At 39.8% G+C, this 12,073-nt stretch overlaps 1 protein-coding gene across 1 annotated transcript; it reads right to left on the bottom strand.

Annotated features, from left to right (window-relative positions):
- Positions 1-196: 196 nt before the first annotated feature.
- Positions 197-3,516, bottom strand: hoxa11a (homeobox A11a). The gene is made up of 2 exons (XM_080862379.1): positions 2,657-3,516; positions 197-1,729 (listed from the first exon to the last, which is right to left on the bottom strand). The coding sequence occupies exons 1-2, from the start codon at positions 3,324-3,326 to the stop codon at positions 1,497-1,499; spliced, it is 903 nt and encodes a 300-aa protein (XP_080718505.1). The 5' UTR covers positions 3,327-3,516; the 3' UTR covers positions 197-1,496.
- Positions 3,517-12,073: the final 8,557 nt, after the last annotated feature.

Here is a 12,073-nt window from a genome sequence, read left to right as displayed (position 1 = left end):
ATATTTGTGTTACCTATCTAAGCACACAGCTGGCAAAGACTCTGAATTGTTGGGTATTTATTTAATGATTTATTGATTTTGCTTCATTCACACAGGAGGAGTTTAATCTGCAGTAGTGTGGTAGAGAGTGCGACTGTTTGGTTAATATTTCGTATTTCAGCCTTTAAATTCACTGAAAGTCATTGTTTCCGTTGTTTTGTTTCATACCTGTAGGTAGCTCACTGTGATTGCGCTGTAAGTGTGAGATATATACATATATACATACATATATATATATATATACATATATACATACACACACACATTGAAAAAGCAAAGTCACTGACAAAATACAAGTCAAGTTGATTTTCGGTAATATTCCACTTTTTATTATTTGGAAATATAATGATACAATATTTCGGGCAGACCAAGCAGTTAAATTCAGTGTGATCATCCTGGCCAGCCTCGCCCTGACGGTAAAAATTAAGATTAAAAATTAATCTTTTTAATCTTCATTTTTCTTTTTCTCTTCTTTTTTTCTGTTTTATTTAAACGACAATTGTCAAGATTCAAGAATCGTGAACTGAAAATCTTGTTTAAAACGAAGGGGCCCACCGCGTAAGGTTACCTGTTGTGAACATCTCGGGGCGTGTACCTCAGTGCAAATCCACACGGACCCATCGACCTGGATTATTAATACTGGATTGATAAAATCAAAAGAGACATCTTAGAATTGATTTGGAAATTGAAAGATACGCAAAATACAAAATTAGTATGCTAATCCTTGGTTTGCAGGGCACAGAAAATACGACAAAAGCTCGTTTTGAGGTCAGCTCAGACTACAACATGGGATCCCAGTAGTCAGCGTGTATTAACCGATTTTAGCTTGGATAGCCGTGGCATCAAAGTAAGATGGTAAACGAGAGGCTACAAAATAAATAAGCACACAAAACAAGAAAAAACCCACATCATTGTCATCCGTCGGATTCATTATTTGGTCACACCAATATAGATTCGGTTGGCAAGATATTCACCATCAGCCTAAATCCACAAGTTTTCTGATTTGAAAAACAGGAGAAAAAAAATCAGATCTTTTGAATACAAAATACACTAGATCAGTCAATTCATTACGTCTTTTTTTCTTTTCTTTTTTTTTCTCGCGCGAAAGGAAAATGAAGCGTCTTAGGTCACATTATGAACAAGGCCTTCGCAAACACAGTCTTGGCGATGTCAAAAAATCTACATTTTCAAAAGTGAGACAATGAGGAGCGAAATCAAAGTCCGCGGACCCCCTCTGTTCGTACTCCCTCTTTGTTTGAGTATTGCAGATCACAAGATACTGTTGTCCTCGAACTTGAAATTAACCATCGAGCAGTGCTGCTGCTGCTGCTGCGGCCAATGTGGTACACAATGTACACGGGGAGAGACACAGCCAGGCGAGTCAGTCAGTCTGTAAACGTAACCAGTCCCACAAGCAGAGGACTAATGGAGCTGTGGCCGTCTTCTCCCCGACCCCCCTAAAGCAGAGGATTGGACGTATAATATTGTAATCTGTCTCTGTTTAGTTTCTTCTCCTTCATGCGACGGTTCTGAAACCAGATCTTTACTTGTCGGTCGGTCAGGTTGAGCATCCGAGACAGTTGCAGCCGCTTCTCCTTGTTTATGTACACACTGAAAAAGAATTCTCTTTCAAGTTCTCTGATTTGATATTTGGAATAAGGGCATCTTTTCTTCCGGGTCCTCTGTCCACCTGAAAGCCACAAAAATAGAAGAGGGAGAAGAAGAAATACAGGCGTCACAGAAAATCTAAACACTTCAAATTAGCCGTGACTATTTTACAGAAAGAGATTTATACGGGTGGGATGTCGCCCAGATTACGCATGAGAGGATTTCCTGAACATGAAGCATTAATAACATATTTCCCATTTCAACCTTTCAAGTGTCATATATACTGATATTATATTACACTGGAAAGATTACCAAGCCATTCGCTGCTGGCTCGCTAGACAATACACTTGGGCTTTGACCTTTACTAGCAAGTGAAAACAACAAGTTCACTTTAAAGTAGACGCCTCTGGTAGACGCAGGTAAATGAGACTCTGCTGCATTGAGTTTTACGTGAAAGCTTTTTTGGTTTGTTTGTTTTTTGTTTTTTACAGAGCAAATAAAGGGGAAATGTACAAGTAGGAACAGCAGCTCCATGCTAGCTTTAACATAAGACCTCGTGTGTGCTAAACCTTAAACCAAAGGCACCACCCTCAATTACATGCAAGGGGTCTTTTTAACGCTAAGAACCCGTGAAACAAGCACGGTCATAATAAGTGGATATAATCAACGCGGATCTGTATAGCAACTCATTGCTGGGCATTACTGGGTATATATATATATATATTGGTAATATATTATATATATTATATATATATTATATATATTGGTAAACATCGGGGAGTTTTACAGAAAAATATCCGCCTTGGTGTCTTTCACGGCCAATTTCAACTCCAAACACGTGATCCTGCAGTTTATAACAAAGTTTTGTTGGGGGGTGGGAAGGGGGTGGGGGGTCTGCAGGCCCTCTATAAACCTTATATGCTTATAAAACAGCATATAAAATTTTTAACAGCGGCGCGCAAGATTGCAAACTTTCTCTCATAACCGAGGCGCTGACTTTAATACGTACTACTGCCGCCGGTTTTCTCCTCATTGTTGCCGGAAGACAACTCCGGGCTGCTCGTTTCATCCCGCTGCTCCTTCGACTCGCTGTCCGGGCACGATGGCGCTTCCTCCTGCACGGAGCCGGGAGGCTTGGTCGCCGTTTTGTCCCCTGAGTAGCCATTCGCGGAGGAGCTCTCCGACGCGTTCCCGTACGCCGTCTCGTAAAACTGGTCGAAAGCTTGCGGCAGCACTCCATTTCTGCCCACATTCCCATAGAAATTGGTAGCAGCGGAGCCAGCACTCGCGTGGTGGTGGTGGTGGTGGTGGTGGTGGTATGCGGCAGCGGCGGCTGCTGGGCTGCTTTTACCGAACATGTCCCCTACGACGGCGGATTGAGCTGACAGGCAGTCCCGGTGTACCATGTCCTCCGCGCTGGGGTAGCACTGAGGCAAGTTCCCCCGGTGCGGCCATTTACCGGATGCATCAATGGCTGCATAGTCCCTGAATGTCACTTCTCTGACGGGTTGAACCTGCGGGAGGTTAGAGGAGTAGGAGTATGTCATGGGGCGGGTGGACGGGGTCTGGGACAAAAACGATGGAAGACCGGAGAAATCAGCGCCCGCCGACACATAATACGTGCAGCTGGGCAGATACATGTTCGATCCGACGGGGACCCTTTCGTCAAAATCCATCATCGTATTCACCCACTTCTACAACTCTCTGCTGGGCTACGATTCCTCTATAACCGCCCTGAACATGGCTCTGAAGCGCCGTGCCTCTTGCCTCTTTGAAGCAGGTTCGCTAAGCAGAAATTGGGAGACGTAGGCTGACGTGGAGAGTCATCTCCATCCACTCCACGGAGGAGGAGGTCACGTGACCGACCACACGGCAGAAATTGACAGATTTTCAGGCCCCACTTGTGTGTGCGTGCAGTGTGTGCGCGTATAGTGTGTGAGCGCGCGCCACGTCGCGCGTGCGCTTGCAGGAAAGAGTGTGTGCGTGTAGGAGTGTAAGAGACATGACTGCTGTGTGTCCTAAAGCTTGACATTGGTGCTTTTATCGCCATGTTTGCTTAAAAATAAATTCCTTAACATGCAACCGTGTCAGGAGAATGATGAACCATAAATGGATGCTGCCTGTTGCAGTCAAAGTTTTATGCAGTCTATTTACACCTCAGATGCTGAAATCACTTTTCAGTCTTTCGGGGGGAAATGTGCATGAAGACTTGTTTAATAGCAAAATGAAAAAAAAAGAAGGATCATGAACACTACATTGTCCAAACTATCTAATATGAACTATATAACTCGAACAACACATTATCAGAGGAAGAAAACAGCTTATTTGTAAAGTCCGCTTTTAGAAATGTCTGAGTGGTCATCATTAGGTGGCTTTTATGGCACAGCATTTGGCTGAGTGGGCATTTGGTTATCAGGGTCATGTTCAAAGTAGCGGCTAATGTTTCAGCTGGCCACAGCCTTGTCTTAGAACCATTATAAGACCAAACTGGAATTTTGACAGGATAAATTCAAAACGTCTTTAAAATAGGTAGCTCGAGGAACAGTTTCTAACTTCAAGACATAAAACACACAGTGTGTGTACAAAACCTTGTGCCATTAATGGATTATCAAATAATAATATTAAGACGTTTACTTGAAATTATTGTGATAGTTAATACGTACCCTCAACATTAGAAGAAACTGACAGCTATTCCGCAAGCAACAGCGATCAATTGTTGCGAAAAATACTCATCAGCTGAAAGGTACAGTCTGTTGCCTAAATATAGAATGCTTCAATGTCCATATTTAATTAGCTTGTTGCTGAATAACAACATTGTTCCATTTTTAACGGGTTTCGCCTCGCTCTTCTGCTTTGCTTCAAGTTAACAATTTTATGCATCTGCTGGCAGCTTTTAAAGTTGCAACAGTCAAGCTTGCTCCACTTTTACGCATGGCGATCTCGCAGCATTTTGGTCCAAATATGTATCCAAATGTTCACTGTTAAGCAAGAAGACGGCGTCCAGAAATTTACATGACATTTAGATATCATTATGTACTGACAAATAATAACTTCCACCAGTTCCGTGATATTTTTACTCAGATGAACAACGAAAAACATTTACGTAAATCTCACCACCGTGTAAAATAGTTTCTAAACACATATTAATGGATTATTTTAAAATAACAGCGCTGTCAGTATTTTTACAATTATAGCTCGGAACATGTTAGCAACTAATGTACTCTATGAATATTTTTAAGTATTGGATGTAGATAATCCAAATGGTTAAGATTGTCATATGGTCATATGGAGTCTATTCCTCACAGAAACTAAAGTAAAACAAGATAAGAAATGTGTTGAATCCTGTGAAATAAATTTCTGCTATTTGAATTGGGGAAACACGCCACAGTGCACATTCCCCGGCTCCCTGCTCTGAGGCCACCGTGGAGCTTGTTTTGGAGAGGCTGCAACTTGACTCTAATGTGCTGTGAATGAGAGACCTGAGCTCGGATTAAGACCGCCGCGGCTGGTCTGCCCCCACTGCCCAATGTGCATATAAGGGATTCGAGGGGCTCTTGATGGCACATGTGAAACATGACCTTGAAATATCATACATACTAATAATACTGTGCGAGAACCAACTAATACTAGAACCCAGCGATTGTGTCAAAAAGAAAAACGGAAAAAACCTGATATGAATCGTTCCAGACCCTTACAGGCAGTTTAATGTGGATAAATTTCAGGGACACAAACAACTCGAGTGTCTTTGCGGTCACACGCTCCGCCTCTCGGTCAATCCAGACAAATTCTAAGAGTTGTGCCGAAGCTTTTAAGCTGTAATTGAGGACAGGATGCCCAGGAAAACCAAAGCCAGCACTGCACAGACCTGGGTTTTTATAGCTGCTATAGTATTCTTGTGCGCCTTTCCCCTCAAGCCAGACAGACACCACAAAATCGGTCAAGCGTGATAGGAAGTCACCACCTACACTGACTCAAAGTCAGCAGCTGGGGAATTTCAGCAACATAGAAACATGTGTCTGTACACAGCTAAGGTAAGAGTTCTCCTTTGAATAAATCGGTATTTCTCTAAGAAATGTCTAGAAATATTACAATTTTTGTTAATTTTAACAAAGACAGTGATCATAAAACAGTTGATACAAGTGAGCTGAGAGCCAGATTTATGTCAAATGTGCTTTCGTTAAAGGAAGTCGTTCTGTGGATCCTCAGTCCGCCTTTCGTGTGTTGTTTTTGGTCAGAAAAAAAACTGCCGTCTGGCGCTGCGTAAAAGCTCTCAAAGCCAAAGCTTTGTCTCTTCGGTCGACTTCAAGTTCGGGGAGAGAGGGGGTCCTTCACAAAGAGCAAAGGGCTCCATTTGCCCCGGATGGAGTTCCATTTAATTGCCTTTGCATCCACTCATGCCTTGAGTCGCAAGATTGCCTGATAACGTGAATTTATAATTGCAAGCAGCTAATAGTATGTCTGTTATTAGAGTTGTGGGCCCTAACCGTCTGCTGTGGTTTTTATCCAAATTATCAATAGAAGAGAAAACAACACACTCCTTGTGTGACTTCGTGCTCAAAGCGACCCCTTAGAGTTCAGCTTTGTCTTGTGCCTAGTATCCACAGTCAGCATCTAGCTGATAAGTTTTATGATAATAATAATAACAATAATAGTAATAATAAAGGGGGTTGGGGTATAAGACATAACCACGCGAGACTATTCAATAGATTTGACACCAAGACAGACAAATAAGTGACTTTACTCAAGGGCACTCGTTTTTATGACCTTAAAGTTTCCTTGTTGTGTTTTCTTTAACGCACACAGCACGCATAAACACACATTGGATTTGCTTTTTTAGAACAAACACGCAATTAAAGAAAATTGTGCATAAAATAGCAACACTTCAAAATAAGAGTCCTTGGTTTGGCATAGTGGCATAGTTTGGCATTGTTTTTCCGTTTTTTTCTTTTTTTTGTAGTCAGGACGAGAATGCGACGTGTAGATTGCCCAATCCTTGTGTCATAAAACCTTGTCAGACAACAAGTAAACAATCAAGTGTGGGGAGGATCTGAAAGTACAGTTTAACGCCCTGTCAGGTAGGCCCTGTAGGCCGTAAAGGGGGCTAAATAGGAGTATTCAATCTCCTGCAGTGAAACCTCCTGTAGTTTCAGTCTTCAAGGAAAAGAAAAAGCTCAGAGCTTTACTACAGGCTGTTTTTTGTTTTCATTCTGTGGCTGAGAAATAGGCCACCACACCTGCACCTCAGAGGATCTATTGACTAGATTCTTCATCTCAAAATCTTCCTTAGTCTAAACAAATACACAAACAGTCGACCAACACAAAAAGAACACAGGTGTTTGATTGTGCCTTTTAATGAGCGTGTTCCTATATTTTCAATAAAACACAATTTTACTAAACACTTTGCTTTATTGCGCATAAACCAGCCGGGAACTGCACTACCAAAATAGCCAACAGATTAGCCTAGAGTAGACTAATCATGGCTTCCTTTATTTCTGTTTCGCCAAAGCAGTTCTTCAAACTGCAAATTCGTCTGCTTGTGTGTCCTAAAAAATCGCACTACATTAATATATAAAGTGTTTTTGAACTTGAATTGTACATGGGCTTGCTCAGCCGCCACCATCTTACTGGGGGATTATAAAACCATCAGACTGAAACATGAAACAATCAGAGCTCGCACTTGGTTGCGTACAAACGAACGAGCTGGAATATATCAGCAAACGTGAACCCGATTAAGCGAACATCTGTTGATTTATCCACAGGTGACAGAAACGAGGGCGATGACAGAGAGGCCTGGTGGACCACACAAGGGCTCCAAGGCGAAACTGACCAACTCCACGGTCAACGGGAGCGCCTCCGGCTAGTCAGGGGAGAATCACAAGGCTGGATTAGCCTGCAGAGGGTGTCATGAGAAACAAGGCGCCAGGAGGAGCGGGACTGGACAAAAGGACATAAAGTGGTGTGGTGAATAAAAGAATATTTACAAAGAGGTCATTTGAAAGAATAACAAGGAATACGAGAAAGAACCAAGACGCGAGTAAAGCGAAATTAAAGGATTTCATCTTCATTAATAAAAATAAAACTCCTCACAAAGTACAAAATAGAATAATGAAATAGAAAATTCATTTTTTTTTACATAAAAAGCGTTCGGCAAATAAACCCAGAAATTGTGAGTATTCTTAGAAGATCTTAGTTATTTTATTTCTTATAGGTAACCAGTTGGATTTCAGTCCTCTAATAAATAAAACTAGAAGCCTACATGCGCCAGATCTTTGGTTGAGTTCCAGTGTTTAGTTGCGATCTCCCACAACATGAAAAAAACGATCGCTTTGAAAGGACATTTGATAAAATTACACGACCATGCGACGTTTAGTTTTACTTAAACGAGGAGAGAGAAAAAATCTGTTTGGGGTCTTAAAACAGGCGCAGTGTGCGTCAAATAACGCAAATCCCGACCTGCGTTTCTTTCTTTCTTTCTTACTAAAAAGTCACATTTTTACACCACATTAACCTTCAGTATTTTCCTTTTCTGTTGTATATTTTTTCAGCTTGCTCGGCGCTGAAATGATCTTCTCAAGATGTTGACATCTTGCGGACGCAACGCCGAGTTTCTTGCTTTTTTTCTTTTTTCTTTTTTCTTTTTTCTTTTTTCTTTTTTTTCTTTTCTTTTCTTTCTTTTTTCTTTTGTTTAATTGCTGAATCTAAGCTCAAATAATAATGGGCGACTTCAAAAATTCTACTTTCGTTCACAAATATAAATGGCCCTCATGGTTACCAAATCATCGTGAAATAACGGATTATACTTTAAACTGTCAAGTGGATTTTAATTGTTTTTTTTTTCTTTACGTGGATTCACAAACAAATGTGAAACTCCCACAATTTGCTTCACTTATTATAAATGAATCTTCTAAATCAGGTAAGATGATTCAGTGAATTTGCTATTTATATATGAGAAGGACAGCAGGTTCTAAAAAACAACAACAGATGTATTTCTTTCGTTTCCGTGGAGTCTTTTCGACTTGCCCACATAATAAGAATTCAAGTTATCACAGATCAACTGATCACACAATTGATTCGACATATTATGTATAATGATCTTTGTTATTGTTGACCACCATTTAAAATGAACAATTTTGTGCTGGGGGTGTTCGCAAACCTACAAACGAGTGGCTAGCTTTGACTGACGCATCCTTGCCGGTACATCCTTCTTAAATCTAGTCTGTATACCCTTCGTGAATGAAGACAGTACATTTTGGGGCATTTATACATGAAACCAAATGAGATGATCTGATATCCGGACAGGAAACCCGCTCTGTCTATAAAGACTGAGGCGCCGACTGGGGCATGGAGGAGGCTTTCATATAATCTCGGTCAAGTGCTTCTATTGGCCCGCTGTCACGGTCTTGGGTAAGCTTATGTCCGCTTGGGGTCTTTGTGCTGTATTACAAGATTATCTTCCAAAATCACGCTATCAAGCTTGAAAGCTGCACTGCAGGCTAAGTGAAGGTTGCAGGCCTGTCCTCCATTATGCTCAGAGACAGCGAAGGTCAATGTAAAGAGCAACGCAAAGAGCCGGCCCTGAATGCAGAGCTCATTCACGGCTGACAGCGCGTGGAGTGATGTTGTGCATCGTGTACAACACAGTTTCTACAATCTAAGCATGTCAAATTGTCCAGTGTTATTTCATAGGACGCATTTTTTATTTAAAGAAAACACTAACAGTGACTTTTGTCCATTGCTTGTTTTGTTTTTGTTTTATCATTACCTTCCACTGTGTAAATTAAAAGCTGATAGTAAAATAGAAACGCGTTGAAATTTCTGCGCTTTCAAAACTCATTCTCTAGTTTATTTGACATTCTACAACATGCTAATTGAAACCTTTTTATTCTCTAAAACAAGCTGTAATACACTCTTTATCCTTAGTGTGGCAGCAGAATTCAATTTTTGAACACAGTGCGGTCCAGCCTCCAGAGTTTTCTAGCCACGGTCCAATCAAAGATAGCTCTCGCGAGGAGAGAGGGGTAGGCGGAGCATTGTGCTTTGAGCTTTGGACTCTCACGTTGTTTCTCAAGCTGCAGGCGGGACTTTCGTGTTTGTTTTGGTTTTCACTAAGCCAATAGCAACACGCTCTACTTCCTCGTAGCCAATAAACTTACACTTAGGTAATGCCACAAGTAACTTCCGCTCCGCAGCTTCCGCCTCTTCAACGCTTTCCTGTGCGTGTTTTTCGGGAGCAGAGGCGCGTTCTGGAGTCAGACATCAAACTTTTCTCCACATCTATGTGCTTGTTTAACACGTGCGCGCCCCGCCGCGCCGACGTCAGAAAACGTGGCAGAGACGTAACATCACATTTCCTGCTCTCTGACTGCTGTCTCACATGGCTCTGGTGTTTGTCCTGATCAGCCAGCTGGGCATGTGCGTGATAGGAGCACAAGATATGGCACTACAGAGCATTTAAAAACGGTTCATAGTCCGGCCCACTGTTGACTTACTTTATGCAACCCATAGCAAATGTTTGTTTTCATCCTACTAAGGTGGGTTTTTAACGCGCAAACGAAAGTAAATACCGTATGAATGGTAAATTAAACTCGCTGATCAAAATCTGTTCAAAGCCTAAGAACAGCAAACAAAAAAGGAACATAAAGTAGATATTAGACCTACACAAATAAGGCTGAAATTTTTAGTCAGACTAAGCGACTGGGGTTTTGGCTATAACCAAACAACAAAGAGGATATTGATTATGCTAATGAATAAACTATATAGTAAGTAAATAAGTAAGTAAGTAAGTAAGTAAGTAAGTAAGTAAGTAAGTAAGTAAGTAAGTAATAATAATAATAATAATAAATTAACAACACTGTCCTCGTCATTAGGTGATAAAAACATGATAAGATGAAATAAGATGTTTAAATTAATAATAATTATCTATCTAACTATCTATCTATCTATATATCTATATATCTATATATCTATATCTATCTCTCTCTCTCTCTCTCTCTCTCTCTATATATATATATATATATATATATATATATATATATATATATATATATATATATATATATATATATATAACAACATTTAAATATTTAATTTATTATTTTTTATTAAACCTTAAGGTTAACCCAGTGGCTATAGCGATGTCTGCGATTTCACGACTGGCAACTATCTGGTAATGCGATTAGTACGCAACTCTACGTAGTCTCTCAAGAAAGTATTTAAGGATAACAATTTAACAGACAGACACAATGTACACGATAACATTTACACCATACCTAGAAATTCTGACCTTTTTAATTCACATTTTATTTAGGAAAATAAATCTAAGCACACATTAAATATGTTATTTATTTCCATGTTTTTATTTTTCATTGTTTTGAAATGAAACAGTTCCGTGCGAAACAGTGCTGTCGGGAAGACACCAAACACGTAACCCTCTGAATAAACTCTGCAATCCAGTCGTTGGGTATAGGTCGAAATTTCTAAGGCATTCTCTTAGACCTTTTAAAGGGAGTTTCAATGTAAGCCTACTTAAAACAACAAAGCATAATCAAACAGATACGGGGATTCTCATAAGTGTTCACTGTTTTTTTGTTCTCTCACATTTTCAACAAAGACCAACGAAGGTGAATACTTTGCCAAAAGAAACTTTCTGATTCATCAATCCGGAAAATATTTGGGCTTTTTGCAAATTATATAAATATTAATATACATTTTTGTTTGCTTTGATTTTAGTTTAAAAAAACACACAATCTCGGCGCTCTTTCACAAACGCTTAACTTTGACTTTAACACACAGAAAAAAACTTTAATATTAAATCAATATTAAATATTAAATCAATAGCTTCCAGTGTGCAGTGAGTCCGTGTGAGCACTTCGGACATATCGCAAAGTTTAATATGTCTTCAATAAAAAGTAAATTGTGGTTCCACTTGTTCCTCCTGCGTATGTTTATTCTCCCGCGTGGTCAAAGTCAAGGCTAAAACACTAGGGCTACTGACTAAGTTCATTATTATTATTATTATTATTATTATTATTATTATTATTATTATTATTATTATTATTATTATTATTATTATTATTATTATTATTATTATTATTATTATTCAGGCCTCTAAGCTTTGAATGGGATGTCCTGACCACTACAGTATTTTCCACAGTCGTCACTAGATGGCGATGTAAGCTTATATTTCAGCACAGACCAGCCTCAACTGATTTATTTCCTCTAATCCCACAGCCAAACGGGAGTCTACAGCACAGTTCAAATATTTGACTTTCTAAATATAATTTGTATATAGCATTTCTGGATAAAGTTCACCTCAAACCCAGCAAAGCCACTACGAGATAGTATAACTGTAAAAGCTGGCTGTGCGTCTCTACAGCAAATCTGCGGGCCTTCATCGTATTTTAAATTCCTATTTCGTAAAAAAGGA

This window comes from Rhamphochromis sp. 'chilingali', assembly GCF_963969265.1.
Source record: "Rhamphochromis sp. 'chilingali' genome assembly, chromosome: 17".
In the NCBI taxonomy this organism is placed as follows: Eukaryota; Metazoa; Chordata; class Actinopteri; order Cichliformes; family Cichlidae; genus Rhamphochromis; species Rhamphochromis sp. 'chilingali'.
This window is presented reverse-complemented; position numbering and strand designations above follow the sequence as displayed.

Coding starts and splice junctions, on each gene's coding strand:
- hoxa11a (XM_080862379.1), bottom strand. CDS start 3,326: ATGATGGATTTTGACGAAAGGGTCCCCGTCGGATCGAACATGTATCTG. Junction 1,730..2,656: donor GGAGAAAACCGGCGGCAGTA/GTACGTATTAAA, acceptor TGTGGCTTTCAG/GTGGACAGAGGACCCGGAAG.